At 36.5% G+C, this 20,323-nt stretch overlaps 5 protein-coding genes across 5 annotated transcripts; 1 reads left to right on the top strand and 4 right to left on the bottom strand.

Annotated features, from left to right (window-relative positions):
* Positions 1–965: 965 nt before the first annotated feature.
* On the bottom strand, positions 966–3,067 carry LOC125201735 (14-3-3-like protein). The gene is made up of 4 exons (XM_048099975.2): positions 2,469–3,067; positions 1,604–1,726; positions 1,399–1,515; positions 966–1,254 (listed from the first exon to the last, which is right to left on the bottom strand). The coding sequence occupies exons 1-4, from the start codon at positions 2,943–2,945 to the stop codon at positions 1,201–1,203; spliced, it is 771 nt and encodes a 256-aa protein (XP_047955932.2). The 5' UTR covers positions 2,946–3,067; the 3' UTR covers positions 966–1,200.
* A 1,139-nt stretch (positions 3,068–4,206) lies between these two features.
* LOC125202043 (receptor like protein 27-like) lies at positions 4,207–6,834 on the bottom strand. Its single transcript, XM_048100354.2, has 2 exons — positions 6,655–6,834; positions 4,207–6,592 (listed from the first exon to the last, which is right to left on the bottom strand). The coding sequence occupies exons 1-2, from the start codon at positions 6,832–6,834 to the stop codon at positions 4,391–4,393; spliced, it is 2,382 nt and encodes a 793-aa protein (XP_047956311.2). The 3' UTR covers positions 4,207–4,390.
* An 815-nt stretch (positions 6,835–7,649) lies between these two features.
* LOC125199902 (protein PHOSPHATE-INDUCED 1-like) lies at positions 7,650–8,036 on the bottom strand. Its single transcript, XM_048097756.2, has one exon. The coding sequence runs from the start codon at positions 8,034–8,036 to the stop codon at positions 7,650–7,652; it is 387 nt and encodes a 128-aa protein (XP_047953713.2).
* A 3,370-nt stretch (positions 8,037–11,406) lies between these two features.
* On the bottom strand, positions 11,407–12,540 carry LOC125199897 (protein PHOSPHATE-INDUCED 1-like). The gene has a single exon (XM_048097752.2). The coding sequence runs from the start codon at positions 12,480–12,482 to the stop codon at positions 11,562–11,564; it is 921 nt and encodes a 306-aa protein (XP_047953709.2). The 5' UTR covers positions 12,483–12,540; the 3' UTR covers positions 11,407–11,561.
* A 6,284-nt stretch (positions 12,541–18,824) lies between these two features.
* LOC125200408 (dirigent protein 21-like) lies at positions 18,825–19,406 on the top strand. The gene has a single exon (XM_048098056.1). The coding sequence runs from the start codon at positions 18,825–18,827 to the stop codon at positions 19,404–19,406; it is 582 nt and encodes a 193-aa protein (XP_047954013.1).
* The last annotated feature ends 917 nt before the right edge of the window (positions 19,407–20,323 follow it).

Below are 20,323 nucleotides of genomic sequence, written 5' to 3' on the forward strand. Positions count from 1 at the left end.
GTTGTCGTCGGCGTTTGAAGGCATAAGCGCGGTGCGACAACTGTCACTACAATGGATAACAAATGAAGAACGTAAATGAATTCCAATCCTTCAGGATTGGGATGACAGCTGCAACACCATAGGATCGGCGATAGCTCCAAAGGCCATATTTTAATAAAGTTTTTCAGCCCTCGTGGGACGATAGTGGGGTCACACTCTAATCCAACCCTTTGAGTTCACTTGCATGCACCAGCTTGCATCTATTGTCAGCGACGACCACCACATTACTTTTACCTGTAGATGCCGATAACAATCTTGTTTGTTTGTTCAACCTTTACCAAAGTTATGTTTCCTTAATCTAAAAGATAAGTAAATTTAAGGGAGCAATTCAACCTATGAGTTATTCTACTCCTAGGAAAGTTTGGAAAAACTCAATCACTAAAAAGGTACTCTCTCCGTTCCATAGTAATGGAAGCGTTTTTTTTCGGCATGAAGAATAAGAAAAATCGTATTAGGTGGAGTTAAGTAAAGGAAGAATAAAGTGGAAAATGAAAAGGTAGAGAAATGAAGGGATAAAAAGCAAGAGAGTTAAGTAGGTATGGAAAAATGTATTGACTTTTACTATAAAGAGAAATGACTCTATTACTATGGAACGTACCAAAATGACAAAATAACTCTATTATTAGAGTAACTATGGAACGTACCAAAATGCCAAAATAACTCTATTACTAGAGTAATACTATAGTAATACGAGAGCATGTAATTCATCTACACATTTTCTAGGGTGAGTCTAGGGTTTCTTAGGTGAGTCTAGGGTTTCTATTTCAAGAATTTTCTCCCTAGAAAGTAATTTCCCATGGAAACACTAACGATAGTAAATGTGGAGATGGGGAGACAATGACTCGATTTTCAGGTTGAATCTGAGAGTTTCAAAATGTGAACATTTAGGATCTCATGTTTTATTTCACATCACAAGACGAACAATATTTTGCAGCAAAACAAGCCTTTTGCATAAAATATGGTATCCGAATCTGAGAAGAGTATTTGGTAAAAAGTTGAAACAAAGAACTCCGCATAGTTAGTCCGAGGGCTGGCTGTGTGTGCATGAACGGCACAATTCAATAGCAATAACATCAAGACCTAAAAGAGACCCGAAAAAATGCCAGGATTTCAAATAGAGGAACAAAAGGGTGAAAAAAAAGGCGAAGACTCTCATCATCCTCATTGTTGAGCTGCAGCTTCTTCAGCTTTAGGAGCTTCATCGGCTCCTTCGTCCTGCATCAAACTCCAGTTTTTCACTATGCACGCCATGGATGCAATATATGTAAATAACGTGCTACGTTTTCACCTTATTTTACACTCCTATTGAACACAGATTACAACAGGATTGTTGATTGAAGAATTTAGAGGAAACAATACCTGCATATCAGAGGTCCACAAGGTGAGGTTGTCTCGGAGAAGTTGCATGATCAAAGTGCTATCTTTGTAGGACTCCTCGCCAAGAGTATCCAACTCAGCAATGGCCTCATCGAAGGCCTGGATAATCATAAAACTCAACATGATTACGAATATACGTATGTAGCTATGTATGTATAGGATCATCACTGAGGGTAACTGTTTGTACCTGTTTGGCAAGGTTGCAAGCACGGTCAGGAGAGTTCAAGATCTCGTAGTAGAAAACAGAGAAGTTCAGGGCCAGTCCCAATCGAATGGGATGTGTAGGTGCAAGTTCGGTGTTTGCTATGTCCTGCGAAGACGAAAAGCATATCATAAGAAAGAAACTTGGGAGAGAGTTTCAAGTCCATCTTCAAAGTTACACCTATTTACATCTTCTAAAGATACTCCTACTAAATAATATTCGTGCAATCAACATGACTCATGCATTTTTTGGATATTGGAAGTAGTTAACATTTTTATGCAAAAAGATAATCACACTTTGATGATATAATATGATATGCGTGAGTAATTTCATCAAAATAACCAAAATTATGAAGGAATGAGACTTGAATGACTAATATCATAGTAGATTGAAGGAATTATTATGCTCATAGTGATATGAATTGTGATCAAAATGAAATGATGATTGCGAACAAAAAAATTTATCAAACAAAGGAATAGAATCAAGATATAAATTGTTGTTCCATTCACGCTTCATTCGATCATAGCAAGTATGGCAAATCAATGTAACAAAAAAATTAGTAGCAATTAGATATTCTAAGCTTAGTTAATCAAAACTGTAGAAACAATTAGCCATTAAAAGTCCAGTCCTCCTTCATTTACTATTTCATCTTTCTGATTTACTATTGCTTTAAACCACAATTAACATAAAAGGATAATAAAGTCAACAAAATGCGTAGATGCAGCAATCAGTAAAGTCACACACAGTAGCAAATCTAAATCCGATCTACGCAATTAAACAATTGACAACAATTATTGTATACAAATCGGAAATGCGAAAAACAATCAAACAAGGAAACAGAGATCCACACCTGAGCCGCCTTGTAAGCGTTGAGAGTGCTCTCAGCCGCCTCCTTCCTCTCCGCAGCCGTCTTAAACTCCGCCAGATACCGATGGTAATCGCCCTTCATCTTCAGGTAGAAAACCTTGGAATCGCCGGATCCGGCGGACGGAACGAGGCGATCGTCGAGCAGCTTGAGGATCCCCTCGCAGATCTTGGTGAGCTCGGCCTCGATCTTAGATCTGTACTCCTTGATGGTGGCGACGTGGTCCTCGTTCCCCCTGGACTCCTCCTTCTGCTCGATGGAGGAGATGATCCGCCACGACGCCCGCCGCGCGCCGATGACGTTCTTATAGGCGACGGAGAGGAGGTTGCGCTCCTCGACGGAGAGCTCCTCCTTGTCCTCGAGCGACGCGGAGACCTTCTCTATGTACTCCACCATCTCCTCGTAGCGCTCGGCCTGCTCCGCCAGTTTCGCCATGTAGACGCTCTCCTCTCGCGGCGCCATGGATGGATTCGTCGTTCCCGATCTGGATTAGAGAGAGAAAGTTGTGAATTAGAGAGAGAAGGGGGATTTTTGAGAGGAAATGAAGGAAAAGAGGGGGAAGTGGTTTTGAAATGTGAGGAAGAGAGGGGATTTAGGAATATTTTTTTTTTGTGAGCTGGATTTTGGAACAACTTTTGCTGGCGACGCGGTGTATCCAAAGACGTGGTGTGGGCCCACTCTCACTCACACACAACAATATGACAAATTTTGTCGTACGTAGAAGGGTGGTCGTTTACTTGGAGACTGAATTGATACGGGATTAATCGATGTTGAATGGGCGAGATTAATTTTGTTCAGAAGCGTGAAATATTCGGAGGAATCTACACATCACAACAATGACAAATTTTGTCGTGCGTGAAGCGGTGTTCGGTTACTTGAGACTGAATTTACATGAGATTAACCAATATCGAATTGGCCGAGATTCATTTTGTATGTGCGTGTCGTTATTAAATATTCGGAGGTATCTACACATCACAACAACGACAAATTTTGTTGCACGTAAAGTGGTGTTCGGTTATCTGAGACTAAATTTACATGAGACTAGTGATATTGAATTGGCCAAGATTCATTTTGTACTTGCGTGTCGTTATTAAATATTTGGAGGAATCCACACAACCAGACACTATTCATATGATTCAGTATTGTCTAGTTAATCCGATCGAACATTTCCAAAATAAACTTCACTCAGATATATAATTTCGAAATCTAATTTCGAAATCTGTCGCGTAATTGGATTTGTGTTGTTGTTATTATGAGTTTTGGGCTAGTTGTGACAAAATTAATCTTGAAAAATTTTAATGGATTTAATTTCAAATGATCTTAGATCAATTTAGTTTTGAATGACTAAACCTAATTTTTAACCCATGGACAACCAATATAATGAATATCCCAGCATCTAATAGTGGTGCTCTAAAGCAAAGTTGAATATTGATGATTTAAAAATGTTAGATTGATTCAATTATTATTGAGTTGACTTCAATTAAAGAATTCAAATTTGGAGATACTAGAGGCTTATAACTATACGATCAATTTATATATTTAACAAATTACTACTTTTTAGGAACAATATATTTAACGGACTACTTTTTTCTCGGATCAAATTTGAAGGATGTTTGGCTCCTTAAGCTATATAAAATTGTAAAATTTGCATCATAATATTAATACCAATATGCATTATAATCCTATGGAAGAGACCATATTGAATTAAGTTTTGCAAAATAGTAACGTGCACCACAAATCATCATTTCATTCTAAAATTCATTACATTGTACAATCCACAAACTTTAAGATAAAAAGCATGCAAAACTTTAAACACATAGGGAACTATACAAGCTAAGCTAAACCCCTATTTATTTCACTCTTTTACATAGAACAAAGATAATATTTCCAACATTATTGTTTCCTACTCAATCCTTTATTGCCTCTCTTCTTGCCCGTCTTCTTCTCATGTCTCTGACAATGAATATGTCTTCAACAATCTCTTCTATTTTGCCGAAGTATATCTCTCTTAAACTTCGACAAAATAAAAGTAGCCACACAATGCTTCCGAATCCCACAACATATCCAAGTGCAGCACACACGTATTCCCACTCTATCTCATTCTCCTCTTCATCGTATCCCGGTGGTGGTGCATTAGTATGATTGCAGCTAATGTTGAGAGGGAAACCACATAGCCCCGAATTTCCTTCAAATGAATCAGATGAGAATGTTTGCATTTGCCGCCCTTTTGGGATAGCCCCAACAAACTTATTGAAGGAGAGATTCAATTTCGAAAGAAATGTGAGCCTTCCAAGCTCCTCTGGGATTGGCCCTGCTAGTTGGTTTACTGAGAGGTCGAGTGATTCGAGATTACTCAACCTACCAAATGATTTTGGGACGCTTCCATTGATGGCATTGTGAGAGAAGTTGAGAAGATGGAGTGAGCTAAGATCACCAATTGCATTTGGTATCTTTCCGTAGAAACTATTGGAAGACAAATCAATGGCGCTGAAGTCTAACCAGATCTTGCGAAGCTCCATTATTTGCCCTTTCATGATTAATGTCACGCCAGAGTTCTCAAACTCGAAACCAATACCGCCTCTCGAATTTCCATCACCAGGTAGCATCATAGCCGTCCAACTAGAGAAGTTGAATGATTCCAAACTTCCAGTGAAATGATTCGATGATATATCTAGAATTTGGAGATTCGGCCAACTGATCACGCGACATCTTACTTCCCCATGGAATCTATTGGAGCGCAAAACAAGAACACCCAAGGTCGACGGTAGAATGCATGGAAAAGTGTCGTTAATCTTGTTGTTCCCGACGTTCATGTACCCCAACCACGTGCAGTGTTCGAGGGACTTTGCGATCTTCCCTTCTAAAGCATTATGACTAAGATCCAAGTAACGTAGATTACAATCTACACGAAAAATATCTGGAATGCTACCGTTGATGTTGTTATGACTCAAATCCAACACTGCAATCCTTTCGAGTGGGAAAGGGGGTATGCTTCCGCTAATGTTGTTACGACTTAGATCGATCCCCTTCATGTATATAAGTAGGCAAGCGGGTAAGCTGCCACTCAATTTATTTCCGGACAATCTAAGCCAAACGAATTGTGTGGCGTTGCAGAGGCAGGTTGGAATCGTTCCACTTAAATTGTTTCGAGACAATTCAAGATTATACAGTCGTGTGGCGTTGCAGATGGAGGTTGGAACTGATCCACTTAGATTGTTATTAGCAAGAAACAACTGGGAGAGTTTTGTTCCCCAAATCCAACTAGGTATTTCCCCAGCAATACTATTGTTTGAGAGATCCAATGTTTCCAGATCCAAATGTTTAACGAAATCGGGAAAATTGGACAAGTTACACGAACCTAGGCCTAAACCTTTTAATTTGAGGCGTCCATGTGAACTCGAATCGACGTTGCCAACATCTACTGACAAGCTATTGCCGGATAGATCAAGCCACGTGAGATTGGGAAGGCTTTGAAAGTCGTCGAGTTGAAAAGTGCCATTAAATTTGTTGTAACTAAGACTAAGTTCCAACAATGACGGGAGAGCAAAAATAGACTGGGGTATGTTACCAGAGAATGAATTTCCCAACAGATTTAGATGAACGAGATTGGAAAGACCTTCAAACAATGCAGAAGGAAGTGAGCCATTCAAGTTGTTATACGACAAGTCGACACGAATAAGCTTTGTTAGGCTAGCAAAGGTGGATGGAATTGAGCCCTTCAATTTGCATTTGCCAAGAGTTAAGGTGGTGAGACTCGGAAAATTGGTGAACAAGTCATGAAGTGCTACCGCTGAAAGATTGTTCCGATCTAGTCGAAGAATCGAAAGGGAGTGAAGTTGCAAAAAGGATTTAGGCAAAGGAGCATCAAGACTACAACCAACCAAACTCAAAGAGGTGAGTTTTGGTAAATGTGATGATATAATATGGCCCCAATTTTTCCTTTCATGCAAGGAAGTCACATTGACATCATCAAGATAGAGCTCTCTAAGCTCTGTTAAATTTTGGACAAGAAACTTCAAACTCGGGAGCTCGAGGCTAAGAGTAGTGCCGGACTTGTTGGAGATATCAAGACTAGCCAATCTCGTCAAGGTCGAAATTTCAGAAGGAACCTGCCCACCAAAACCAGCATGTGACAAATTCAAATGTGTCAAACAAGTCAGATTGCCAATACCTTTTGGAATGGCATCATGGTTGAATTCATTGTAGGCAAGGTTAAGCTTCCGCATATATTTAAATCTGAAGAGACTCGACGAATCCCCAATTCCACCGGAAATGGCCTCATCGTCAAGCTGCAAACTAACGACGTAGCCAGATGCATCACATTCCACACCGTACCACTTGCAACACTCATGATCACTTTCATTCCATCGCACCAGTTTTGTTGAATGAGAAGAGTTGAATATCAACTCATTCTTGAGTTGAAGCAACAAGGTTTCCTGAGGGGGAAGACATTTGTTATTATAAGAAAGAGCGGTGAAAATTAAGGACGAAATTAGTGTACAAATGAACAACATCTTCCTTGGAAGCATGGTGAAAGAAGATATTGATATTTCTTTGTGTGTACAAATGATGATAAGTGAATGCTGGTTTAAATAGTTTATTTGGATATCTTTTTAAGATCACCACTTGAATTAATAAAGACATCCATTTGTAAATTCCACAATAATGGAAGTGATACGTGGGTTAAAAAACAATGTGTTGAGTTGAATTGAGGTCATTAAGTCCTAATCCAGAATTTTCCACAACCACAAACATATGCATTAAAACGAAATTATGTACTCATGTTATTACCACTATACATTGTATTAGCAAATATCTTGAACAACTTGTAAATTTAGTGCACTCACTTTATAGAATTGGAAAGGCCTAACAATTGACTTGAGGTCTTCTAGGTCACTTATTTTGTACTCTCTCCGATCTAAGATAGTTCGGGCATTTCTATTCGGTACGAGATTGAGGAAATTATCGGAGAGGATAAATTTTTTGACAAAAAGAAAATTACTCAACTATCTTAGAAAAACTCAAAAAGGAATATGAGTCAACTATACTGGGACAGAGGGCAGAGACGAACCAAAATTTTTTTATTGGGGCGTCAAAATATTTTTATTGATGACTAAATATCATAAGAAAAAATACTACTTTTTTCATTTATTTAATGATTAAATCTTAGGATTTTCCGATTGAGTAGGAATCGTCGCGGATCTGGTTGTTGAGGTGGAGAGAGAGCGATTGCTCTTTAGAGGAGGCGATGTGGTAGTACTTTTCTAATTTTTTCCACCACGCAGCGACGGAGGGGTTGGATTGCGGCGGGGAGGAATCGGAGAGAGATGTGATGAAATCGGCGACGATTGCGCGTTGAGAAGGGGTGAATTTGCCGTACCAAATTAGGTTGACGGAGATTCTGCCGCGGAGGAGAGCGCCGTTGTGGTATTTCATGAGCTGAGTTTGCTGTGTGTCTTCAGCTAGAGAATTGGGGATTGCTCTTGAAGCAACGCAGACATTCAAGAGAAATGAAATTGCTAACAATTTGAGAATGGTAGAAGAAGAAGCCATTGAATTTGTGTTTCAGTGCTTCTGGTTAGAGAGAGATTGAGGTGAGAGTGAGGATTGAAGAAGGCGGGTGAGGGTATTTATAGAGAGGGATTTGAAATTGGTAGAGATAGAAACTATGTGACTAAAACGCGGCGTTTTGAGTGAGAGTCAAGGTGGATAAGGGATACCCGTTGCTCTCTGGTTTCGCTGCCGCCCAATTTATCCATAAGAAAACACAATAGGCAATAGTTAATACAGTTATACAGCTTTGATCCAACTAGCAATCCAACTTAGAATTAAATGAATAAACTTGTAACTGACAATTTAATTTTAAATATTTTTGCATTACAGCTAGATAGCATACATTCTCTTCCACATTTTATAGAGTAAAACGTGTTGATTAAATATAATAAATTCTAGGGAAATTTGCCATAAATACTTTGATGTATATAAAAATTCTAGAACGTTCTACTCTGTCCCATATACACATAAGTAATTGAAGTTGACACAAATTTTAATGCATAATTGATAAAAAAAAAAAAGTATTATAGTTACAATAAAAAGAGGGAAAAAATGTTACCATAAAATATGATCTATTTTTATGAAACAGGCGAAAGTTTCTATGGGACATAAAGAGTATAACGGTAAATAAGTTTTTATATTTTTTCTTAACTGATTTTTAAAGTTGCGGCACATATAGAAATTTGAGTATATATTCTAATCCTATACCTAGGGCAACATTTTCAAGTTTTGTAACATTTTTATATCTAGTTCCAAATTATTAGAGCATCCACAACTCATACCAATCTAGCTCGAACCAAGGGGTGAGGATGCGGAGTTGGGGTGGGGTGTTGGCCCCGACCTATGGGACAAGGTCCCTACAATATCAAATAAGGCCCCTACAAAATCAGGTGTGGTTCTCCGTACCATGAAAACCTTTTTCAAGTTTTGTAAGGTTTTTATGTCTAGTTTCAAATTATTATGGCACCCGCCACCCACAAGTCATGCCAATTTGGCCCGGACAAAGGGTGAGGGTGGGGCACTAGGGTGGGAGGAGGGGGGGATCTACATTCATTGAAACAAGGGCTTTTTGCCCCACCTCATATATTTCATATTCATTTGTATATTGTATAATTTATTATTTATTTCTTTTAATTTCTCATTAAATGTTTCTATTCAAATTCTTAAAATTTCCTCATATATAAATTTGCCCCTCTCCCTATAAATTTCTGGCTCCGTCCCTGGGTGGGATTGTTAGTCGCCAGCCTATGGGATAAGATTTCCTCCCCCTCAGTCTTTCTAGAAGGAAGCGACGGCGGTGAAGAACAAGTCTGTGTTCCTTGCCGCCTTCGTTTCGCCGCTCCTATCTCGCCCGGCCCTCTATTTTTACAATGTGTGTGTTCGACAAGATGAAAAATCAATTTTGTTGTTGTTGAATTTTGTTAATTTGGGAGGGTGTTGGATTGTTAATTTGAGAGACTAGAGTTGGAGGATTCCATTGTTAATTTTTTTTGGTTTCTCAATGTATATCTATTGCTAAGAGTTAGTCCCAACAATCATCTCAAGGTTTATTCTAATTATATAAGCAAAGATCAAAACTCTTTGACCTCATACTTAAAAAGATGAGATGCTGAATCACTAATTCATTACACCTTGGTTATTACAGTACATTAGTATTATTTTTGTCAAATACTATTGTCACACTAGCATTTTGGGGGCATATTTATTAAATTCGCAACTTATAAGAGTGCAATATATTTGGTTATTATCTGAATTTGGTGATCCTAACACGCTTTCATAATTTGTAATCATCACATATTGACATTGAATAGTGAGAATTTGGCACAGTCATTGCCCTATCTAATTATGTCACGACGCGTTATTATTGTTGTTATATTATCATTATAATAAATGTGTTCGTAACAATAAAATATTTCATTTCTTTATTTTCACTCTTATAAAATGTTAGTACTATGTCATCTCTATAAATATGAAGATAAAAAACTACGTACCACATAAAGAAAAATAAAATTAAATCATTCAAACTAAATTAATGTTACGATCACAAATTGAAAAAAAAGGAGAAGAAACGCTCAACTAGGAACACGCCTTTGCAAATCTGCACAACAACTTACATGCCAGCTAGGTGCCACGTCATCAGGGAGATATAGCAGCTCAAACAGAAATGAGAGAGAAGCCAAAAGATAATAAGAATAAATACAGAGACATCATCTTCGAGAGTCAGTCATGAGAATTGTGTGAGCTTGCGAGCTTGGGTCATCGGGAGAATCCGGTGATCCGGTGATTCTCCGTTGAATGTATCGTGTTCATCTTATTATTGTATCTTTTGTTTTCATTTACATTTGAAGTATCATCAATGCAGTTCCTATTTATCCGTTCTATCGATTTGTGTCTTTGATTTTGGTTTAAGTTGCATCAAATCATGGAGGTGGTGATCGACTGGAGTTTGTCGTGTGGTTATTACTCTGATACCGAAAAAAGGATGCAACAATTAAATCAATATCCTTAGAGTAAATGAAAATTAATAAATAAAAATAATTGTACCAAACAACATTTTCTAGATTCGTCATATAATTATATAAGGTGAAATAAATATTTATTATGAAGTTGGAAATCAAAAATAGTACTATCCTCCGTACCTTCGCTGAGTCGTATTCCTTTTTGGATTGTCCCACTATAGATGAGTCGTTTCTTTTTTTTGGTAAAAGGTATTTTACTCTCTCTTCATCTCTCTACATTTTTCCTTTCTACTTTATTCTCCTTTTACTTAACTCATTTAAAACAATTTTCTTAAATCCCGTGTCAAAAAGAAATGTTTCTACTATAGAGGGACGAAGGGAGTATAAATTGTCTTCAAGTTAGAAATCAAAAAAGCAATTTAATCGAGAAAGACGGGTTAAGAATGACAAATCAACACTGTTTGGATTGCCGACTGCAATAATAGTTTGATATTGCTCGCTTTAGGTCAAGTCCACACGAATTTGTTTTTGAGTCACTCTCAAAAAGAGTCAAACTAATTGGGATTGGACAGATATTATATACACCTTCCAACTTCCCTCAAAATCCCGACGTGGAATGAGTCATGAGTTTGTACTCAACAAAGACTTTTTGCATCGGCTTGCTACAAAAGAACGAAAGTATCATTCGATTGAACAATTAGTTCCATGTTGATATTGTGGAGCAATTGACAAATGTGTTTGGATGAAGGAAAAAAAATGCCGAAGGCAATGAATGATTGAGCTAAGAAAGTCTCTTTCTGTGAACAATCTAGGTGATTATTCTGATAGTCATAGAACTATTCCGATGTCTGAGTGCTCAACCAAAAATATCCCGAAGTTGCAATCGATCAGAGTGTTGAAAGACTCAATAATTTTAGTAAATAGACCAATTTTAAATTTTATACATACAAAGCAAACCGCAATAAATTTGCTTAGTATTACAACAAAATTAAATATTAAAAAGAATAAATGAATTTTCTATTAGTACATAATTTTTCTATATCAAAAATTAAAAAATCCCCTAAAATTAAACCAAAGTCGAGCACTTGGATGTAGAAGGATCATATATAGCGGGAAGCACGTATTTCCTGCCGTCAGCACCATGCGCATTATAGCTAGCACCACTACTCTTCTCCACCAGCAAATCTCCGGCGTAGCCAGGATACGCACCCTTAGCGTAAACCCCAGGGCACGCCGTCGCCGCCTCCAGCGGCGCATCCGCCGTTCCTTGATAAAATCCGTTTCCGAACGGATTCGTCGCGGTTCCGGCCAACAGCGCGGACAAATTGATCACCATTCCGTCGATTCCGACGTCGTTGTTCGGAGCAATCAACGGCGGGCTCTGCGGACCGTAGATCGGCTGGTGGAACGGCCACGCGCAGTAGCCGGCGCACTGAGCCTCCGAGTTCCCCACCCAAATGTAGGCGAATTTCTGATTTTTCCCCTTCACGGCGCTCGATTTGGATCCGTGGCTGCCGCAGCGGTTCTGGCAGAAACCGTCGACGGCGACGTCGGATGCGGTTAGCACAATGTTGATCGCGTTGGTTTTCTCGCCTTTAGATGCCAGATCTACGAGGTGTTTTTCGGTGAGAGACTTTCCGATTGAGTATTCATCGTCGAGGATCTGGTTGTTGAGGTAGAGAGAGAGCGATTGCTTTTTGGAGGCGAGGTGGTAGTACTTCTCTGTTTTTTTCCACCACGCGGCGACGGAGGGGTTGGATTGCGGCGGAGAGGAATCGGAGAGAGATGTGATGAAATCGGCGACGATTGCGCGCTGTGAAGAGGTGAATTTGCCGTACCAAATTAGGTTGGCGGAGATTTTGCCGTGGAGGAGAGCGCCTTTGTGATATTTCAGCAGCTGAGTTTGTGTGTCTTCGAATCGTGAAGCGAAGGCGAGATTTAAGAGAGAGAAAATGGCTAGAAGGTTGAGAATGGTGGAAGAAGCCATTGGAGAGTGAAGTGTGATATTTTTAGAGAGAGAGATTGAGAGAAGGGACTGTTTGGATGAAGAATGCTGGAGAGGTGGAAGGGTATTTATAATGAGGGGAAACGCGGTTTAATTAGTGGGGCAAGTGAAAGTGGGTAGGCGTTACATTTTGATGAACTGGAGAAAATAACAAAATGAATATTACAGCTTTCATCCATCTACACTGTTACAGCTAGCGTAACGCTTCTCGATGCGTTGGCCATTTGAATTTACGTAATTGCCCATCTATGCCCATCTCCTTTTATCTGTTGTTTTTAAGAAAATTAATTTATTTACTTTAATGATTTTCTCATCACCACGCACAAACGACCAATTACTGCACATTAGAGCAAACGATGTATGCGACAATGGTAACCAATCCATTCGATTCGACGATCTTTCTTTCCCTATGCCCAACTCATCTCTAATTCAACTCTTGAATTTTTTTCAAATCATATATGATACTGGGTTCCTTTCTCATTCAACCGGCACTATGAATCGATTTTTAAAAATTGAGCTCCTTTCTCTGACACATAATTTTATTGATCATTAGCTAATCTGGGACAATGCTCGAATATGACGAGAATCATCTCAAGGTGTTGAGGAAATCTGTAGTATTAATGTAACCGTTGTTTACCCACAACAGACCTTGTCCAAAATACGAGCTCTAGAGTTTATAATGTCGGCTACCAAATAGTACTTCCCCTGTTCCATAAAAATATGGACATTAGAGACGGCATGAAAATTTTAATGCACAAACACAATTAGTAAAGTAAGAGATAGATAAAAAGTAAAAGTAGTTATAAAATTGTTAGTGGAAAATGTGACGCGTCTTATTAGATAGAAGAAAATTACCAAAAATAGAAGGGATATTTATACGGGACTTTTCAAAATAGAAAATGTCCTTATTTTTATGAAACGGATGAAGTAGTAATTTACTATTCTCATCACATGTTAATCTCGATTTGCCTTATCTCTATCGAACATTGCTATCTCGATTTGCCTTATCTCTACCGAACATTGCTATCGTCACAAAAACAATTCCAAATAAAGTTAAAATTCTAAGAAAGAAAAACAAAAAGAATAGAATGAAATTCAAAAAATACAAAGGGGAAGTAGGGGTAGTTTGGGTAAGTGCCAGGTTGGAAGAATTGAGTTGGCAGTGAGAGTGAGTCAGCAAAGGGGTATCCAATGTATTTATTGAATTTAGTCATGAAATTTAAACCTTATATTAAAGCGCTCTTCTAATAAAGTGCCTCGTGACTAGTATTCACTCTCTTCTTATCCCAGCTGGATCAAGCTTCACTATTACAACTGTCACACCACTTCCTTTTTTTTGGCTTTTAATGTTTTTGGCCACATTTTTTGGTTTGAAAACTTGAATGTTTTTCAAGCAAGGATGGGTATTTTTTTGGATAATAGTCGTGGCGCGGCCCGTAATGTCGGAATGTGACGATTGTGAGCCGGGTAAGGGAAGGCGATGAGGCGAGCCAGCCTGTTGTAGAAACCCTTACAGTTTACATCTCTTGGCTTGGATCAGGCGCGCGCGTGCACGACATGTTTCCCTCTTGATTAATAAGATGGCGCACATTGTGCTCGTGTGTGCGATAGCTTTATAACAAGTTTATTTTGAATCTAGAAAACTGATTTATAATCAAAATTGAGTAGTAATTAATTAAATAAAAATAATTACAATTCTAAAAGGAATGGGCTAGGAGCTTTTTTTTTAAAAAAGTAAATGGAAAAACAATAATTGATCATCATTTATCTGACACTAGTTAATACTATTTGGAAAAAAAAAATTGGTCCCCCACTGGCCAGCAAATCTGGTCCATAGCCAATATTCTTTTTCCCAAAATATGGTCAACAAATTTACGTCCAAATTCGAACTGATTTTTTATATATGGATTTAAATTGTGCATGGCATAAATTTTTGTTTAACTTTCGACTTTTAAAAGCTTCAAATTCCAGCTATACTATTTTCAGAGGTACATGGGTAGGGTATGCTATCTAATTTGTCAAATTTATTTTTTTAAGTGAAAATTGCCTCAAGAATCATAAATTTTGATCAAATTGTGTACTATGTTATGTAATGGAGTATTAAAATTTGAAACCTACTACTAATCACTCTATTTGAATCTGTTCGCAATTATTTTTTAACATAACAATGTTATTGTATACGTGTTATTTATAGTTAAAAATTTTTAACCAAATAATATCGTTTTCTTTATGAATTGACAACATCTTTTAACTCACCAGTGGAGGCAGTGGTGACGTGGAGGCAGTGGTGACATTCACGTATGATTGTCGATTATCGTATTAGATAGAACTTTTAGCGAAAAATTTCCTTGTGAGATAATTGCGAATAAATAAAATTTTATAAAAAAAATTCAAATAATTTTTAACTTACAGGACATACCATAATTTAGCTACACTTCATACTCCCTCCGTCCCAGAAAGATTGTCCCAGTTTATTTTTTGCACTCATTTTGCAAAAATAATAATAAATAGTTAAAGTAGAGAGAAAGTAAAGTAAAAGAGAGAATAATGTAGAGAATAGTCTTACCTACGTTATTCTTTCTGTTATTTTACTCTCTTTCAACTTTACCTATTTAATATTATTTTTGTAAAACGAGTGTAAAAAATAAACTGGGACAATCTTTCTGGGACGGAGGGAGTAATATTTTTGATAGTTTAGCCAGTTCTTTTCTTAACGTCACTTATATACATCTCTCTACATTTATTAGTCATGCACGGATGCACCCATACAACTGTGACAATCAAAATTATTTTTGGTACTACTAGTCAAAGTAAGTATTGCTACTTAAGTTCACTAAATAAAAATTACATCTACAAATCAAATTTTCTCTAAATTGTAGTAGCTGATTTTATTTTACCCTTCGTTTTCTATTTTCTCTCTTTTGTAAAGATCTTGCTTTTGCACCTTAAAAATCTTTATAGATATATTTCGAATTTTTGTTACTTCATATCGTGCTAATAAATTCACTTCATGAATTTAAAGGTAAAAGCGAAACGTAGATGAGATTGTTATTTCATGCCTGCTTACAACTTTAAATTGAGAGGGTATAAATATATCATCATGTAAGCATAATTTTAGCCATATAAACCTATCAATTCAGTCAAAATTTTAATATTTTATATCATTTTAAATATACAAAGTTTTCATATTATTTTAATATTTTAGTGAAAATTTTATATTTGCATCAGTTTTGGTGGAAAATGTTTTGGTAAAAAAATTCTGAATGAAATTGCCCAAGACGTATTTTTAACGTTACCTATAAAATACTAACATGGCTAGCTAGTTTCATAGAGAAATTATTTTGCCAAGACATTTTCTAACTCAATATTAGAAATCATGTATTTTTCAAACTAACCCTAAAACGATAATACGATATGGAAAAATCGAACATTTCTCTGAATAACAGATTCGAATATGTGAGGATGAATCCATACTAATTTACTTCAAATTCACTCTTTCATTAGCTTTCAAATTCAATTTTTTTTTAACAATGCAAAAAAAAAAATAAAAAATTCATAGTCTTCATACGAGTGTAAATAAATCCGTACTTTATTTCAATACCAAAAAATATTTGAAGCATGGAAAGGTCGTTGTTTGGAGGATAAATTCATTTGAGAATAAAATCCCGATTTAATTTTCCCTCTTCAATTTTAATAGATAGAATGAAATTATAAATTATTTTGAAAAATACTAACATAGACTATACACTAGCATTCTTTTATTAAGAGATAGTCGAGTAACTACAGGGACCACACATATTATTAAACTCAACCAACATTATGAAGCTCTAAAATTTATATTTGAACTTTATTAGATTAATTGAATTTAGATTTATGTTAGTAGAGCGTATTGTGGATTAAGTGATTAAGTCTGTGCGAATACTTTGGAATCGATGTAACATCTCGATTTGATTAAAGCCTTAATTAATTTGTGTAATAGTAATTAATAATAATATCATTTGATAAATACAAAGATGCGTCTACATAAATTGAATATAATTAATTTAATTATTTCAAGAGAACGTTCTGACAGATGCTGTTTATTGTCACTACAATGTTTTTAAAATTATTTTAACAGGCTGCTAGATTCTACAATTAGATTAAATTGTTAATAGCCCTAACTGAAGAATCTGTTCAATATTTTTACAAAGCCCATTGTAAATAAAATTATAAAACAAAATGAATATTTTTGAAAAAATGAAATTGTGAGGTACAAAGCTATATATTGACTACTACTCCAATAGAAGAAATAAACGCAAGATATATTTGCTAAAAAGTTCATAATTGAGATTTAATTAATATTTTCTATAATTGAAAGTAATTTAAATACAATGGATAAAATTTAGGTTTCAAAATAATATAGTTAATCGTTCATTTTCGGAACACTTCTTCGACATAGAATATTTATCACATTGTGGTATTTTCCCCTTTTCATTTTCGGAATACTTCTGCGCTAGCAAGTTTTGCCTTGATTAGGATACTTACTTTTTTGGACATTCTCGTAGATTTGATGTTTATACTAATTAGGCGGTGTAAAGATTTCCAACAAGAGAAAGATACTAATTTTCCTATTTCTATAACTTATTATGATAATAAATTAGTTGAGTTACTCTATGATTTATATATTGTAAGCCTTGATGTAAAAAGGAAACGGCCCAACCAAAACTTAGTCTTAATCTCCAATGTCACTTGGTATGTATTCATATTTAACTTAAAATTGATAAAATAAGAGAGAAATAGTTATTAAAATATTATTAATAAAAAATAAATTATTTTATTAAATAAAAATAAATAGAGATTAATTTTGGCCAATGGAGTTAGTAAATTTTTTTGGAGTATCATGAATTCCCTGATCTCTACGAGCCCAGATCATGCTGCAGATCTGGATATATACTGAAGGCACAATCTGGTCACGTGTTCAATCTCATGCTCCTTCCGTCCCACATAATTTTACACACTTTGATCCGACACGGATTTTAAGAAATGTAATGGAAAATGAGTTGAAATAGTTGGTGGGATGTGGGTCCTACTTTAAAGGTATTAGTTTTATAATAAAATGTGAGTAGGAATGAGTTAGTAGAATATGAGGTCCACTATTAAAAATGGTAAAAGTGAAATGGGTAAAATTATGTGGGACGGCCCAAAATAGAATACTGGGTAAAATTATGTGGGATGGGGGGAGTATTTATTTAATGTTGCAAGTAAAAAAGTACTTTTAGTAGTAATACTCTCTACATACGAGTATCACTTTTTCAGAAACAAATTTTAAAAAATACTACTACCTCCGTATTTAAAATATAGAAACATTTGAAACAACACGAGTTTTAATGCACAATTAGTAAAGTAAGAGAAAATAATTGGTAAAATAAGAGAGAGAAAGAGAAAAATGGGTAAAGTAAGAGAGGAAAAGAGAAAAAGTAATTCAAGTAGTGTTAGTGGATTGTGGGGTCCACTTCCTAAAATAGAAAGTTTCTATTTTTAAGGAACATACCAAAATGAAAATAGTTTCTACTCCCTCCGTCCCATTTTAAGAGTCCCGTTTACCGCTTTTGGATGTCCCACTTTAGGAGTCCCGATTGGAATATTCCATAAATGGTAATAGGCCACACATTCCACTAACTTTTTTCCACTCACATTTTACTATAAAACTAATATACTCTCTCCGTCCCAAGATAAGTGACCTACTTCTTTTAGGCACGGGATTTAAGGAATGATATTTAAATAAGTTAAAGTGGAGAGAGTAAAGTATGAGAGAGAGAAAAGTAGAGGAGAGAAGAGAGATAAAGTAGGTGGAGAATAAAGTAAGAGAGATGACTTTTTGCTAAAAATGGAAATAGGTCACTTATAGTGGGACACCCCAAAAAGGAATACAAGTCACTTATCTTGGGACGGAAGGAGTATAAAAGTAGGTACTACGTTCCACTATCTTTTTTCACCAACTTTCCTTTACACTATTTTTTAAAACCGGTGCCAAACTCAAATGAGACTTCTAAAATGGGACGAACGGAGTATTTTTAAAAGATGAAGATAGTATGAGTTGAAAAATTTTAGTGAAATATAAATTCCACTTTATAAAAAAAAGGTAATCATATTTTTCAATATTTTGTTAATCATATTTTTCAATATTTTTCCCTGTGTTGGATGTCGTCCACCATTAAAACTATTTATACTAATAAAAATAACTGACCGATTGCTTCAAATTCAATCTATTCATTCTATGTAAATTCATCTATATATATACATACATAATCACCCTTAATTACTCAACACCTCCAACTCCCCAAGATGAAGAATCTACCAATAGCTCTTACGTTGATAATCTCCACCCTCCTTTCCATCGCCGCCGCCGCCCCGTGGGCCCAAACCCTCACCAAAGGCAACAAAAACATCACAAAGCTCCATTTCTACGTCCACAACCTCGACGGCGGCCCCAAGCTCCCCAACAACACCGTCTTCCTCGTCGCAAACGCCTCCATCACCGCCACCTCCCCCACCAGGTTCGGCCACGTCGATGTCTTCGACGACCTCGTCACGGCCGCGCCAGACATCCGCTCCGAGCAAGTCGCCCGGGTGCAGGGCACGGCCGCCTACGCGGGCCTCCAATCCTTCGCAATTGCGTTGAACGCCCACTTCTATATAACGTCGGGGGAGTTCAATAGGAGCACGCTGGGCGTGGCCGCCCACATCACGGTCATGGACCGGTCGAGGGAGGTGCCGGTCATCGGAGGCACCGGCGCCTTCCGGCTCGCCCGTGGATATTGCCTTAGTAGTATTTATTCGTCTGATTTTGCGACGGGTTATTCTATTCTCGAGTATACCATTTATGTTGTCACTCACTCTCATGAGATAGTGTGGACGGGCGCTTGAATGCAAAATATTATTATTATTATTAATGATCTAGACCACTTTGTAAAATGTTATTTTGCCAATTGCATGAGAATGTTATGTGAGAAATTGAAAGTTATACTAATAAAGTTATATAGACTTGTTATTCAAAGGTTATGGTTATACGTCAACTGGTACAAAATGAGAACCATAATCTAATTAAGCAAAATGCTATCTCTGGTAACTTATGTGATACTATTAATTCCAACCACTAAAAATGTAAAATAATGTGGTGGGGAAGGACATTGAAAGCGCAAATTGAGGTTGACTAGAAGCTAACCCAAAGATTATTTGCGAAACAATTCAAAATGAAGAAGCGAAGGAGGAGAACGGCGATTTTGAAAGAAAGATAGGGATGGAGAAACAATTAGTTATTTTTCATGTCATCCTAAAGAACCAGAGACTATTCATACTTAATGACATAACTATATGTAGTTGGACTCTCTTTCTCCCTTTGTCGTCATTAAATGATCTATACCTTCTTTTTTTTTCTTCCAATGTTACTTTTATTGTATTTGGTAAATGGGTTCTGCGTTCCACTTATTCATCTCATTCACATTTTATTATGAAGCCAAGCCAATATATAAAAGTAGGACTCACATTCCACTAATTTTTCCTACCCACTTTATTTTATAAAGTCAAACAATTTCTTAAAACTCATGCCGGTCAGATATGATACATTCAATTATAGACGGATGGAGTATGAATTTAGAAAGAATGTATCAATAAATGTTTCATTTCACTTTTAATATTTTTGGCAAGTGGACTCCATATTCTATCAACGTACTTCACTCACATTTTATTATATCCCGAATTAAAGAAATGGTAACCAGAAAATGACGTTAGCACCTTTTTGGTACCCAATGTCCAAATAATCACATTTATCATCCAAGACGACA

Source organism: Salvia hispanica, chromosome 2, assembly GCF_029641045.1.
Source record: "Salvia hispanica isolate PSC_SH4W2 chromosome 2, Shi_PSC_v1, whole genome shotgun sequence".
NCBI lineage: Eukaryota > Viridiplantae > Streptophyta > Magnoliopsida > Lamiales > Lamiaceae > Salvia > Salvia hispanica.